We start from the raw sequence: 15162 nt of genomic DNA on the forward strand, positions 1-15162 counted from the left end.
ATTATTGAATGGAATTTATTTTGCCTCTGTGCTTATTTCTACATTGTCCTTAAATGCCTGAAGAAAAAGAAGTCCCAGTCTGACCAGTATCTCATTATATTAAGGGCTGAGGACTTGATGYTTAGATTAAGTGAATACATTAAAGACATAAATTATCTCCTATTATGCAGGATTCCCCATTCCCTCCAAACAGATAACTGTGCTGAAATGGTACAGAACTCATCCTGCACAGGCTACTGAGTTGTCCACACCACAATTGTGGCTTTACTGAAATCTGTGTGGCTTGGTAGTGAACTGCTGTACTTAATGAGGCAAAATTCTTTTTCTAGGATAAAATGTACCTGAAGTAAAAATTAAGTCATGTGAATGCCTAATACCAAACGTCTATGGAAGAGAGAAGTAGTCCAAAGTCCAGGTGATTCCTAGTGCTGTTCCACAGCAGTGCTTGAAGCAGTTCAACTGCAAATATCATACCTATTTAAAAATTGGTGAGCTTCTACTTTATTCTTGTCTTTGTGGTTCCCTGGGAACAYTGAGCAACATTTGGCCAGAACAATGTTAGAAAAAAAAATGAAATTAAAAGCAATCTTTGAAAGAAAGGAAGGTCTCATGACAGACTTTTGTAAAGAACCAGGAATGAAATTTGATGGCAGGAACAGAAACATTTTTTCCTTTTTCTCAAGTTTGGATACCTAATAACATTGAAAAGTGGCTGGTCTTCAAGGTTGCAAGGCTGCGGATTTGGGTATTCTAAAATGCCTTTAAAAGCACTGCTAACTCCACCTACAAAGAGAAAAACGAATGCTGCTCCAGTAGGCAAATGGGATATTTTCCCCATGTATTCAGTATGCAGGAGGCTCTCCATGAGATGTATGGACTTGGTTAATTACCATCTGCTCTGCACCTTTTCTTGCTTGAGCAAAGTGGTTTCAAAGTCAATGAACAAGGCCTTATCTCAAGGTCCCATCTCCCTTCCAGATAGGGTTCAAGCCAGAATGTGGCATACAAATGACCGTGTGTGACATCCTATTGCACACAGAGAAGAGGAAGATGYATACTTGCATATTGCAAGCTATTTCTGTGGTTATCCAACCTTGAAGATCTAGCACATTCTAATGGAAAAGCGTTCAGGTGGCAAAGATCTTTTCACACTGCATTCAGAGGAGAATGGGTAACTTCTGATTCGAGGCTATTTGCCTGTGGAATAGYTTGTGATTGCTGCATCATGTTTCTGATAAATTTAATTGAAGCAAATGTTTCAACTGGGAATAAATAATGGTACCTTGCTCATTCACGACACTGGTGGAAGTGTTATTCAGCTGTTTTATTGTTAGGTTGATCGCAGCACCTGCATGACAGGTGATTAGTTGGGACAAGACTTTTGAATTACAGGTTTGGGTCTTTCTACACAAGGGTCTGGAATTCTGCATGATATTTCTGATGTTCTCATGTGCATATTTCAGAAATACTTTGAATAGATGCTGATTGCACTTTACTTTGTCTGTTTGCTTCTAAGAACTTCCAAAAGCTGTAGTCAGCGAAGTTCTTAACATGGAAAGTTCTTCTGCAACTCTTTTGGGAAGTGGAATGACTTTTGGAAAGATAATGGTGGAGCAACTTGGAGAGCACTGAGAGAGGTAGAGAACAAGAGTGGTTACTTTTCTGTATTTGAGTGTGTGACCAGTAAAAAGTGTTGCTAGCAGACAAAAAGTTTCCTGAAGAAAATCCCAGATCCTCTTGCATATGTCAAACTATACATAAAAAGTAATTGTATGGTGATATAGAAAATGTGTAAGTATTTTTAGACAGAATAAGTTAATTTAGAAACTGTTAGCATARGTTGTGTTTCTGCATAGGTTTGACCTGCAGTTTTTCCTGAGGACAACCATGAATATGGTTATACCAAGAATGCTGGTAAGGAAGAAATACTGTGGTGTTTGGGGATGGCCAGCATTAGTGTTCAGTACTTASAGCAGCTGACCCTTATATCACTCTCTATAAAGGATTCATGAAGTGTCTCTGACCTGGAAATATGCAGAAAAGGCACAGCTAAAGAGACTCTTGAGAATGCAGATCAGGATAGAGGAAATCTTGAGATATCATCCAGTAGTTTCCATGTGAATCCACACAACCTGTTCTATAACAGAATAGTCTTTCACCATGCTGGCTGTCAAAAGACACAGCTTAGCATCAAAATTACTGTCCCTGCTTGTGAGGTTCTTCTAAAATTGACAAAGTGACACACAATTTTACTATCCACTCAGACTTTRCAACTTTGTCCTTGCGCAAATGTAATATTCCCTGGGAGTTAATCTTTGAATGGTTTGTAAGGGGACATAGTCCTGACTCACCGCAAGAATTTTGGTCTAGGCTACAGGATTTTCTACAAAAYAAAATGCTACAAGCTTGCATAGACAGTTAATTCTTAACCTGAGAAAGGAGATATGTCATTTTTTTTTGGCTTTTGCTTGTTCTTTCTGCATTCTAAAGATCCTCAAAAACAGTGATATTGAGTATGAGAGAGAGAGTGAAACCAGACAAGTCAGAACATGCCTATTTGTATATTTTTGGTTCTATGAAACTTGCAAAAAATTACATCGCTCTGCAGCTAAACTGGACTCATAGTAGTACTGTAATTTTACAAATAATTCTCAGTCTCAGTGTTGCTGGCAGAATTTATCTTTCTGRATAGAAAATATGGTAGAAATACAAAGTTGTATATGCTTGTGAGTAGTCTAAAAATGCACATTCTAACAGTCTAAAGGGGCTTAAAAAAAAGTTCATCTGCGAGAGACAACCTGGTTCTTTTAAAGGTTTCCCTATTTTAAACCTAGAAATAGTTCAAAATATAAGTGTAATCCTTTGATGAGGATGAAATTTTAAAGTTTGTCCACTATAATTCTGTTAATTGTTCATGAAAACCAGGTTCCATTTTTGGAGGGAACCATTGTTGTATAATTCCTGAGAAAATTACAGCTTGTGAGATGCAGAGCAGGTGATTTTAAATTTTGAATTGTTAGACTTTTTTGTTTTAGTCRCTGTCTGTTAGAAAGAGAGGCATCAATAGATTGGTAATGATGACACTTGAATTAGGAGATGRATTGCTACACTAAGGCACTTTAATYATCACAGCAGTGATGCTTTAAACCATTTTTCAAACAACAGACTATAGTGTAAGTGTTGGCATCACTGTTACGTATTCACCTGTTGATCAGCGGTGCTGACTTTAGAAAGATCAGTCCAAGGCTATTTTTACAGAGTTCTAAATAAATAAATACATTTTCACAAGCACTGTCCATGGTTTTAATTGTGGGTTTTATTTTTGGAGAATGGAGCTGAAATTGGTCTTAGAAGTGGCACAGCAGGATTTTGCAKCTCTTTGGCTCTGATTGCACCAATATGGCACTCCTTAGACTGCAACAATAAACCATAAAAGGGAAGCTGGCAATAAGRTTTCAGACTTGCTTTGATTTTCTCCCTCCGTATTTTCCTAGCATTGTTTCAGAAAGACTTAATGCTTTTGGTGGCATCGTATAGTCCCAGTATTGTGATTTAAATAAGTATTTGACATACTAATTAACTAAACAGTACACTAGAAGTGCACCATGACTTATGAGTCATCTCTGAGAAATACTTAATCATGAGAATTTCAACAGGATATAATTTTTTTTTTCTTGGATGCTTTTTAAAAAATAWCTGTGGTATTAGGTGAATGGGACTTCTTGGAAAATCGATCTGTACCTTGCATTTTGTTTCTAAAACGGATAAAAAAAGATACTTAAAGTCCTAAAGAAGAGAAAAAGTAATTATTTTATTKATGATATAACTGCTGGTTCTCTTACATGAGATAATTTTAGGGGGTGTTTTCACATTTGAAAAATCAATGCTCAGGGTTCAGATATTAGTTAGTAGAATCTGGACACTACCAAATTTGGGAAATTTACATTTTTATGATGCAGATTATCAACTCCTGCTATTTACTTAAAACTCTTGGTGAATATGGTGTCTACGGCTTTTGCTTTCCATAGGATTTGGAGGTGTAGAATTAGACTTTTTGCATATCTAGGCTGACACAGCTCTTTGTTACATTTCTAAATACAGTTTGATGTTTGCCTTGAAGTCTGCATGTTCAGATGAGAGTTAGAGGACATGCCWTACTCCACATTCAGCAAACTTTTGGGGAGAACATCTTTTACTCAGGAAAAGACTTTGCTSAATTGACAGCCAAAAATCCTGCATGTTTACTTCATAAAAGAAGCTAACATTTTTAATGGCTTTTTATTTTTTTGTTGTTGAATTTCTATATTTTTTTTAATTTTATTTTTCCTTTCAGTAGGAAATGATCAGATACAGTCAAAGCCTCACAATAGCTAACCTCCTGTGTTTGATTTCTGTTATGGCAATAACTGTCTTTTGTAATAACAAACTATTTCTCTTAGGGAACCTTTTGGTGACTTAAGCAATCCTGTGAGAAATTGTTTCTCCTGGCTGAGGGAGGGTGCCAGSTTCAAGCACTTCTCTAACAGTCTTCGGAAACTTTTAAAAAGCCTTTTCCACACTTGAACATGTGTGGAAAAACAGTTTGTGAGTTTCCCATCACAGTCACATACTTCCTGAAAGAGCCATGAAAATGTTTATGTGTGAGCTTAAGGTGCAGGTATGAGAATTAGCACCAAGTTTTGATTGGTAATTCATCCTAGCTAACAAATCATATGGTGCTACAAAAAGACAATTTTTCTTAGGGTTTGGTAGATTAACTACTGGTATATAGCATTCTGTAGTGTGGCTTTGCCAAATTAAAAGTTAGCATTCCTGCTTTTTCAATGAATTCATAGGACTTATTTTAAACCCTCATTTTTCTAACTCATGCAAAATACTTAAGCAGAACTCCTTAGATCTTATGGGACAGAACCCTGTGAGTGTAGACAAATTGATTTTAGTCCAGTAGAATTAGTAACAGTTGGCATGATCTTCATGTGTGTTTGGAAATAAAATGAAATTTCAGGCTTACAAAAGGAAGACACATTTTTAGCAATGAAGCTGTTTTCTCCATTCTGAATTGCTTCTGTTGCCCTTAAGATATTGGGGTGAAGAAATAAAGTAAATTCTATCAGCTAAAAATAACAAAGATAACAGAAACACATAAATCAAGTATAAATAATAGCAATAAAAAATTGAACTGAAGATTTAAAACAATAGTTTCTGTCCCTAACCACAGGAGAGAATAAAAACAGTGCAATGACATGTCCTTTAATGGTTTTGAATAATTATTACTCTTGTCTAACTCAGTCARTTTTTAAATATCGGGAACTTGTCACACACACATGCATGGAATATTTTTGGAGAATCACACCTATRTCTTTGTATGCGAATTGAAGTAAATAAGAATGTAGAGTTTGGGTTTTAGAGACTGTCACACTAGGCTATAACAAAATAATTATCTGCTCAATTAGCAAATGGAGACGTAAATGGTTGAACATTGTTGTTATGCTTAAACCTAAGCTGTGATTTCCAGTATTGCCATGGTTAAAGTCAGTTTAAACTTTGCTTGTTTGTTTCATTCATGTTTACAATAATGGTGTACCATTCTTATTTATGTTCTCAGAAATATAGTTAAGTTAAAAAGCCTCATGAGTATCATAATATAAAGATCTTTTAATGAAAAATTTTATGCTTTTCAAGACTTTGAAAGTTCATATAATAAAGTATTTGTAACACTGAAATCTTTAAGTTGTGCTTAGTAAAGCCTTAATTGGCATATACTAATTGAGTAGTTACAAATGTGGTGTTGTGACACTCAAAGCATTTATATGCTGGGAGTGAACCTGGGTTGTAGTAGTTTGACTTTTTTCTTTTGCTATTTTTTTTAAAACTCATTTTCCAGCGGGCTGAATATATTAGTGATGAATGTGCTGTGAAACTAACTGTTTGTTTCCATGCTGGAAAAGTTTCATGGCTCCAGCAATTGCTAGCCATTTTACCACACAGCATCCATCATTTTGTCAAAGTTTTAATGTTTTGTAGTGAACCACCTAGGAAAGAAAGGAGGAGAAAAGAATGACAAAACAGSCCAATTCTTTCATTCCGTGCCAAAAAACTGACTGAAGTTTATCCCTGTTTGCCCTTGGAACAATTAATGTGACATTTTCCTGAATGCCATACTAAATTTGATTGTCAGTTATTGAAATGTATGTTTAAGTCAGCAGTGATGCAACTCTAAATGCCTTTTTCATTAATGTCATTGAATCCTTAACCCACTACCTTTGACACATAACAGAATTAGAAAGCCTTTTGGACCATTTGGCTGAAGTTGTGCCCTCACTACAGTATCTCAGTTTGCTTGGAAACATTGCTTGCCCAAATGAACTGGTCTGCAAAGAGAAGGATGAGGATGACTACCAGAGATACAGGTTAGTGTTTTCACTTCCAGATGTGATAAGGTATGAAAGTGTTGTTTTACTACTGGAAAAGCAGTGAACTGAAATYAACCCAGAGTCTCAAACATCTACTCTATTCTGAAAGCATTGTAACATGTTCTGCCATGAGACAGCTGGGAATTTGAGTAGCCTCAATTCAGTGAGGAATTCAGGAATTCACCCTCAGAAACCCCCTTTCAAGAAATATTTCAGTGCTGTACAGCACATGTCTGAGTGTAGCAGGTGTGCACAGGATTTCCTGAATGTGAGTATTCATGTACCCCTACTCAAGGCATTTCCTTCTTTAAGGCCGGGATAAGGCAAGGTTTGCATACATTAAGGGTGACTGGCAATTTCAAAAGGAAAAGAAAAAAAAAACCTCCACTGAAATAGCCAGTTGGCTTGTCTTCTGCTCACGTTTCACATGGTGCTAAGTTGCTTCTGCTGTAGTTATCAAGACACTCTTAACACAGAAGAAATATCTCCTGTATTGTGCTGCTTTACTCAGAGCAATCAGATTGAAATAAAAACCCCCAAACTGTCTTTATAATGTAGTTTTAATGAGCTGGATTATGGAAAAGGTCATCTGAAATTTAATATGGAGCCTTGATAAAATACTGTAAGTCCAACTGAAATGTTGCTAAAAATTACAAGAATTATTTAAAGACAAAAATAGAAATACTTGTGATGTTGTGAGTATAAACCTAAAACTCATGGAACATCTGCTGAGTGAAAGAATTTTCAGAGCTATAACCTTTAGACAAATAAGACATTGATTATGAAGAAAAAAAAAAAGACATTAGATGTATTTTTCCTTGCTGACAACTGATGGATTATTTCAGTCCTCGTGTGCTGGCACTTTTCTCATTGGCTGCAAACAGCATTTGTTGGCAAATTGGAGCCGAGCAGTGCTGGTCACCTTGCCTTGCAGAGCCTGAGCTTGCTTTTTATTAGAATCACCCACAGTATTGGGAGTTAAATAATAAACTCTGATGTTATCTTCCTGTAATCCAAATTGTGTTTGGGTAAAACAATACAAAGTGGAGGAGACTAAAATCAGGTTTATGGGGAAGGGGCTTGAATTTGTTGCACTCAGAAATGCTGTAGATTAAACAGCAGCACAGCTGTCCCAGATGTGCATATATACCTTTCAGTTTGTTTCTAACTTTTGGGAAGGATTTCTATGCTGTCTAGACTTTTACCTTTTAATGATTCCACTTTTGAAAACAGCTTAGCTTGTAGCGTTTTGGATTTCATGGGGTAGAGCAGCCTAGGTTTAATAAAATATTTTCCCGTTGCTTTCTCACTTAAGTGGAAGGTATGCCTGCTATCCAGCTTACAAGACTATAATAGTGCTGTCTCTATGTAAATTTATGTGACATGTGCACTAGAAAATTGCTTAAAAAATGAATGATATTTCTACAGTTTACTGTTTTTCACTTTAAGTATGTTTTCTGACAATATGTCCCCTATTAATCATTTAAGCAAAAGTAGTACGTTAAAGGAGCCATTCAGAGGCAAGAACCCATGGTTCATTTAGTGCTCTCTGAAAAAATTCCTTATTGATTGACATCCTCTGTGGTTATGTGATGTAATATTTATAATATGTCACAGAGCCATACATCAAAACAAGCCTGTCCCTTGTTTCATTTCAATGCAAAAATGTTGATTTCAGAGAGGTCAAGGTAGTTTTAGGTCACGTCGTGGCAAACCACTMTGTCAAAGTGTGGAGAGATTTCTATTTATATATCTGCTGGAAACTGCAACATTGCTTCCATTTTCTTTCCTCTCAATTTTTCAAAACCCTGGGTATTTTTTTTTCATATAAACTAGGTTAATTGAAGCTCTTTTAAGAAAGAAGAATGGGCTTCTAATTAGTTGAATGATTTATGGTTCTGCTGCTGTAATGAAAGCTTCCTGATCCTTTTCCATTATTATTTGTTGCATTATATGAAATGTATTTGCCAGACAACATCAAAACCCAAAACCATGGATCRATCCATCGATCTATCTGCCTATCTTTAGGGGAATATATGTCACCTACATGATAGAACTGCTTAAAAATACTCTTCTAATTTTACTCTGAGTAGCTAATTCAGAGTTTTGAGTACACATTCTGAAGCATCTTGAACACAACTTTCGTCTTCCAGTTTCAGCATTTTTTTAATTGTTTGAAATAACTTTTTTTCTATTTTTTTTTTTTTGGTGAGAAATTTTTCAGAAAGTATCAAAAGATTACATTTATGGGAACTTGAATTATGTAAAAACTTGAATTATGTAAACATTGTGCTTCACCATAACTTCAACTGGCTTTTCTAGTTCTGAATGGGAACTTCTTTTTGTAAATTTTTGCAGTGACCATTGGAACCACAGCTTCATTTTTCATTGAGCTTTAATTTCATTCCTRCTGGGTTCAATTAGAGTTCAGGCTATTTAATTCCTCAACCAGAAAGAAAAAGGTGCTAGAAATCAAAGCTTTACTTAATCTTCTCATTCCAACAAACTGAAAAGATCTGTAAACTTATTGTTAAAAAATGTGGAAWTTTTTTTTTTTTAAATTCAAGGTCCAGTGATTCACAGTGATTGTAGAAACAGAGGTTAAAAGTAATATTACATATTTTAAAAATAATGAACTTTTATCAAAAATACTTGGGAAATATAGAAAACTWTGCTTTTGGTCAAGAAATTATGATGTGGTTCTTCAGGTGATCCATTGGTATGCCGTTTCTATAGTTTTATTGCCAGAGCTCTTCCCTAGTCTTTCGCTAAAAGTTAAATGTAAAAACTGTATAAAATATGTAAAAGTATTATGTTTTATACTGAAACATTATTGTGTTTTTTTTCTCAAAGCAGTTTTTTTTCTAAGAACCACAGCAACATTTGAATTGGATTTTTTTAAGGAAGAAGAAAAGCTTTTTTTCCCCATCCCTGCTATTTCTTCTCACATTTCAAATGTGTAGGAGAATGAATTGATTAAAAAAAAAATCTGTGCTTTTGGAATTTTTACTTGGACAGAAAAAGAAAATGGAAAGTTCTCTTCTGTGATATTTTTATAAGCAAAATTATTTGGTTCGTTTTAAAAACTCATGGGTTTTTTTTCATTGTAAAATGGCTTTAGTTTCTCACTATCAAAAAAATAAGGTTTTTTATCTTCTTTTTTCAGCTTTCTGTATTTGGGTGTTAATATTTTGTAAAGACATATCTTGGTGGTGAAGGCAAGGGAAAGCAGAATATCTACCATGTAATGATGATAGGAGAATTTAAAAGCTTTTGGCTCCAATAGGAAGCAAGAAACAGAAAATCAGGGTGCAAAGCAGTGTCCTCTGAAATAACCTAGTCTACAATCTCTGCTTTGAAGATTGCGTGAAAACAAAGGTCACGACCCGGAGATCAAAGTCATAGAAGTCAACACAGTAATTGCTGGTTGCTTCTGTTGTGCTCACAGTTGGCCCGTCCTGTGGGTGTATTGTTTGCAGTGGAAACTTCAAACGTGGTGTTACTGAACTGTGAAAAATCATCTGGGTCACCATGTATTACCAAGCATTTGTGAATGCTGCAGGTGACCTCACCTATTTTCATTAAAGCGATATGATTGTGAAGAATTCAGGCCATGTGTGAAGTTTTCAGAGCTTGCTCATTCTTCTTTGCTCCTTATTGACATTTCCTGGAATGATGCATTCATTAAATGCTGTTGACATGGAAACAAGGGCGAGTGGAAACAAATGCCTGAGTTTATTTTAAATTAGCTTAAAAGTACATGTACTAGATATGCTATCTTTGGCTGGGGGAGCAAATGATGATAACCTTATGAAGTCCTCTTAAGATATAACAGCAAGAAAGGAAGTGTATGCATTTTGTATGGATTAGCTTTTCGAGCTAAATCAGCTATTCCCATCCCAGTTTTGATTGTGAGAAATGATGGGTCTTATGGCATTTTCAGTGCTCTTGCAGCTTTCTTTTGTTTTATTGTGGTTTTGTTTTATTTATTTTTTTTAATTGCTACAGAATTTACTTATTTTACATAGTCTTGTTATTGAATTTGGGTGGTGATATAAATATATATTCAAGAAGCAGTAGGAGACTGGAAGTCCTCACCCAGTAATGAAAATAATGCTAAAATACATGATCAATACCAGTGAACTTACTGTTGAAGCTCTCTTTCAGCAGGAGGGTTTGAAGTCTGTGGTAGTTCTCTTTTTTTCTTTATSTACTTAATTTGATGATTAGGGTATTCTCTTACATCTCTATCATCTATGAGTCTGTGCTCCTTCAGTGTTTGAGTGAAGCCTTGTCATTTCACCRGTACCTGGACAGGAAAACCTGTACTTGAAAGACATCAAATGGCCACTCAACATCCGAGACTGGCCCCATCTGGGATCATGAGCAACAACAATTATGATGTTTTTGTTCAGCCAAATAAATTGAAGTCCATATTACCCAATTTTTCTGTACTAACTCAGTATCTCAAGCCGTAACTATAATTATCATTACATGTGTAGAAAAAGATGTTCCTACTTCATGGAGTTGTTTGCCACATGGAAGAAGGGCAGACAGAGGGTGTTAAAATATTGGGAGCTGCTCTGGATTTCTGTGTGACTTGCAAGCCCCTCAGAATTACAAGGCCAAACAGTGCCAGGACTGCCCAGGGTTGATATGATCCTGTGCCATACCTCAAGCCAGCATCTGCCCTCTCTTTGGAACATTCTGGTTTAKGTTTATGACCTGTCTTCCTTGCCTGTGTATTTAACAAATGCTTTTGTCGCAGAGGAAATTTGTTAGCTGGGTATAGGCTTTTTGATGGGGGTAGAGGGGTAAATTTTTTGGGGGTGCAGAAGAAACAATCGCACAAAGTGACCTAGTTCATTGTCATAAACATGTTTGTTCAGTTCTTCTGATTTCTTCTTTTTTTTTTTGTCTTTCTCTAGTTGAATGCTGATGTAACTCAGCCAGCTTCAGGTTATTTATTTTTTCTAGTGTACAATAATGTAACTGAGAGCATAATCAGCCTTTCAAAGTTTGAAATAGGCGTATTATTTTTGTGTTGTATGATTCTTAGGGAAAGGAAATATAATAGCACAGAAAATAGAAAAATGAAAGTAAACACCTTCTGAAACAAAGAGAATGTTGAAGGTATGATACAGGTAGAGCTGGATGTTTCTTTATTCTTGTAGGTAATAATTTCTTAATTTTTCACAGCAGATAATTTTTTTGTTTTAGACATAAGTATTGATGCATATATAACAGTTTTATATTCCAGTTTTTGTTAATTGCAGTACAAACTGGAATACTTTACAGAATCTAGTTCTTAAAATAGACTTTCATAAAAAAGGAAGAGTTTCCAAATGTTCCTTTTTTTCCAGTATCCTGGCAGGTATAAAAAGCCTTGAAAAATGCTCGTTGCATGCAGCACACACAAAATTGGTAAAGGAATTGTTAACCTCTATTGTCATTTTTACTTAACTAAGATGGAAATAACTTGAAATTTTATATTCTTCTTCCATATTTGARTGTTCCTGTTGGTATGATGAATACCTCTTATGAGCTTATTTTCATGGGACTCTTGGCATTGGCAGTCGAGGTGGGGGAGATGATTCTGAACAAAAGAAGGTGCAACTTTACTTACAAAAATAATTAGTTTAATCCACTGTGAATTAAAAGATCAGTTTATAGGCAATGATATGTGGATCTGTAAGCACCTTCCTGGTGTGTCTAATTTTTATTTTTCTCTCTTTGAAGCTCACCTTTATTCTCATCACTGAAGATAATAACCTTTTTTCACATAACTACAAAGATGTTAAAACCCAGCAACAGCAATCTCAGAACACATGGAGCAGTGCTGTTTCAAAAATATTGAGGAGATAAAAGAGGTGGGGGGCATAGGGAGACCCCAACTTCTAAATAAAAGTTTCTAAACTAAGTATAGGATCTAGATGGATCTTTCTTCATTTAACGGTGTTCTTTTAACTCGTGATTTTACAAGTCTAAAACAGGTGCAATGTGTCATGCAATTTATGGGTCCCAGGACCTGCCATAAAGTATTTTATGATGGCTGTGTTCTGTGTTATTAGTAGCTGTCTTTTTCTGCAGCCATTGGTGTTTGATAATAGTCTTAAAACACCCAAAATTACTTACCTGCAAGCAACATTCCATAGTCCCTGTTGACAGTTTGAATAAGTTTAGTGCCCTTTTGTTGTACTTTACCTTCAAAACAAACTGATTGAACCATCAATAGCTCCTGAAAGCTGACAGAGGCATGTCATCTGCTCTAACCCTCTGATAGTAGGTTATCTGTGGGAGTTAACCTCCCTGCATTGTTAACTGAAATGTTTTATGTACTATGCAACTTTAGGATACTGCTGTGATAACCTTAGTAACTAAGTCATACATCACAGTAAAGAGATTTTGTGCAACAAATAACCCTGGATTAAATTTACAAGGGTTGAATTGATATTGTAGAGTGTTCATTCCCAGGCTTTGGTAATCCTTTCTTGTATTTTTTTATGGCAAACTTGTGTTACATTTAGATTGAAGCTGCATCTTCATATTTCTAGCTAAAATATATCTGGGAAGCTTGCTTTTTTTCTTGAGCCATTTAATAAGAATGTACTGTGTTATTTTCAAATAACATAGATGCTTTTAATCCCACATTTAGTAAAAATAATATGAATCAATGAGATTATTTTAAAAGGTGATTGAAAATGCAATCACAGATATAGCTCCCTCCTACCAGTGGGATAACCTTTATGGTACTTACTTTATAGCATTTGATCTGCTTAAGGAGTGCAAATTCRGAGAAAGAACCAACCCCAAACCTGTGACTTGTGGAGTAGTTTGCTGTTTGATTTGTGTGGGTAGGGTTTTTTGGTTTTGTTTCTGGAATTGACAAGTACTAGTGCTAATTCTGTTTTTTGAAATGCAGTCAGGATGGCTTAAAAATACAAAAATACATTTGTATCAAGGAATGCTATTATAATTTTAAGCTCTTTTGAAATGATTGAGAGACTGACATTAGGGCTGTGATCCAAAGTCAGCATAGATGACAGTGCTGTCTTATTCTGTTGTCATTTTTGTTGCAGCCTGCTTTTCAATGACATATTTCATTCCATCATTAAACATTTGCTGATTTTCTAATACCGATGTTTTCTTCACCTGAATATTCATCTTTTCTCACCCTACACTTAGTGGRTGTCTTTACTCATTTTTAGCTTCACTCTTCTTCACTCTTGACATATTGTTTCCTTCTGTACATGTCTTCATTTGAAAGAATCTGTTGTCATCAGAGCTTTTCTGCCAGTAATGCAAGATGGATAGCTTCTCCTCCAGTGAAAGATAAGGGCCAGCAAAATGCCAGGGAGGACTGGAAGGGCAGCCAGGAAAGCTGGAATGAGTCTGAGAATGTGTCTGTCTCTGTAGCTGTTGTTTAAAAAAATGGTCTTAGGAGATGTTCTGTTTTSTGAAGTGACTCTGTTTTTCTTCCACTAATATGATTGAAAGCCATAGATTGAGGATTCACATTTAAATTGTCTGAGAATTTCAGAACTGAGTATTTTCAGTTCAGTTGTTAACAATTTATGAAGGTGTTGCTTCAGAGGAGTGGTGTCCTTGTTGGAAAGGTTTATTTGCTTATTACATTTTCCTTGGTTTTAGAAAGGGGACTGTTGCAGTCTTTTTCACATGTTTGCCTGGTTTTGACAACAGTATCATGATAAAGTTTTACCTTTTAAAACAATTTTTTTTTGTGCATTGTTCTTTTTCAAAATGTTGTGCAGAGATTTCTGCCACTTTGATTTCTTCCTCTCAGTGCCAGAAGGGATCGGTGTGATGAGCAGCTCTCTGATTGACTGGGGGTTCATGAAAAGTAGTCAGCCTGGGGATCATTATCATCACCTTTTTTCCCCCTGCCAGTGGATATTTCCCTCCACTCTACAGTATCTGCTTCACATTTGGTTGCCTAACTGCAAATGACATGTACTTGAGGTGGTTAGACATTTGGATTTGCCGTGGCTGTGCCTTGCTTTGGTGTTGATCTGCCATGTTCTCTCCCTCCACAACTGAGGAGCCAGTAGTATTTTTCTGAGGCTCGAAAGCTGCTGTCCTTTGAGTAAAAATGATAAATAGGATATAAGACTGATGAATTTTAACAAGAACTTGGAATTCTTAAAATATATTTCCCATAAATTGTGTCTCTCTGTGCACTTCTGCACTTAATCCTGAGCTGGGACCTGCCATGAGGACACCTTGTCTGTCTGGCAGGACCAAACTGGAATTCTCCTTCCCAATGCTGATCATTGTKTTTTTAGGAAAACAAAATAAAAATCTGAAGAAGTGTTGGCAAATAGGAAGAATGCTTGCAGAGAAGTGAGCTGGCACTTTCCCATATCTCAGGGTTTTCTCCCAAACTGAGTTGGAAACTTTGGTATCACTCAAAATTACTTTTTCCAAACAGGCAATGCAAAATTATTTCCAGGTGATTCTGTTTCTTGTTGTGCTTTATGCCTCACTAATACACGGAGAGAACATACATGTCCATGGTTTGATCCACCCACTATCAAATGGTTTTGGGCAGTTTACAACAAGTTTCATATCAGAGAATAAAGTAATTATTATAACTTTGTATATAATCTACATTGCATGGGAAAGGTGAATAGAGAGAGGAATCAAAGGCTGCTGTTGCTTAGGGCTGTTGTTTATGACTGTTTTTTTTTTAACTCATTTAGTCTGAATGTCTTTACTATTGAACTTTAAG

The 15162-nt window shown here is 35.7% G+C and overlaps 1 protein-coding gene across 1 annotated transcript in view; it reads left to right on the top strand.

The window, feature by feature from the left end:
- Nucleotides 1-15162, top strand: part of LRMDA (leucine rich melanocyte differentiation associated) — a 448666-nt gene that overhangs the window by 433318 nt on the left and 186 nt on the right. Inside the window, exon 7 of the mRNA XM_057375873.1 lies at nt 6276-6410. Within this exon, the coding sequence (XP_057231856.1) occupies nt 6276-6410 (135 nt within the window). The remainder of the gene's footprint in view (nt 1-6275; nt 6411-15162) is intronic.

The sequence above is a fragment of the Malurus melanocephalus genome, unplaced genomic scaffold (genome assembly GCF_030028575.1).
Source record: "Malurus melanocephalus ecotype Western Australia unplaced genomic scaffold, MMel_1.1 scaffold_261, whole genome shotgun sequence".
Classification (NCBI taxonomy): Eukaryota; Metazoa; Chordata; class Aves; order Passeriformes; family Maluridae; genus Malurus; species Malurus melanocephalus.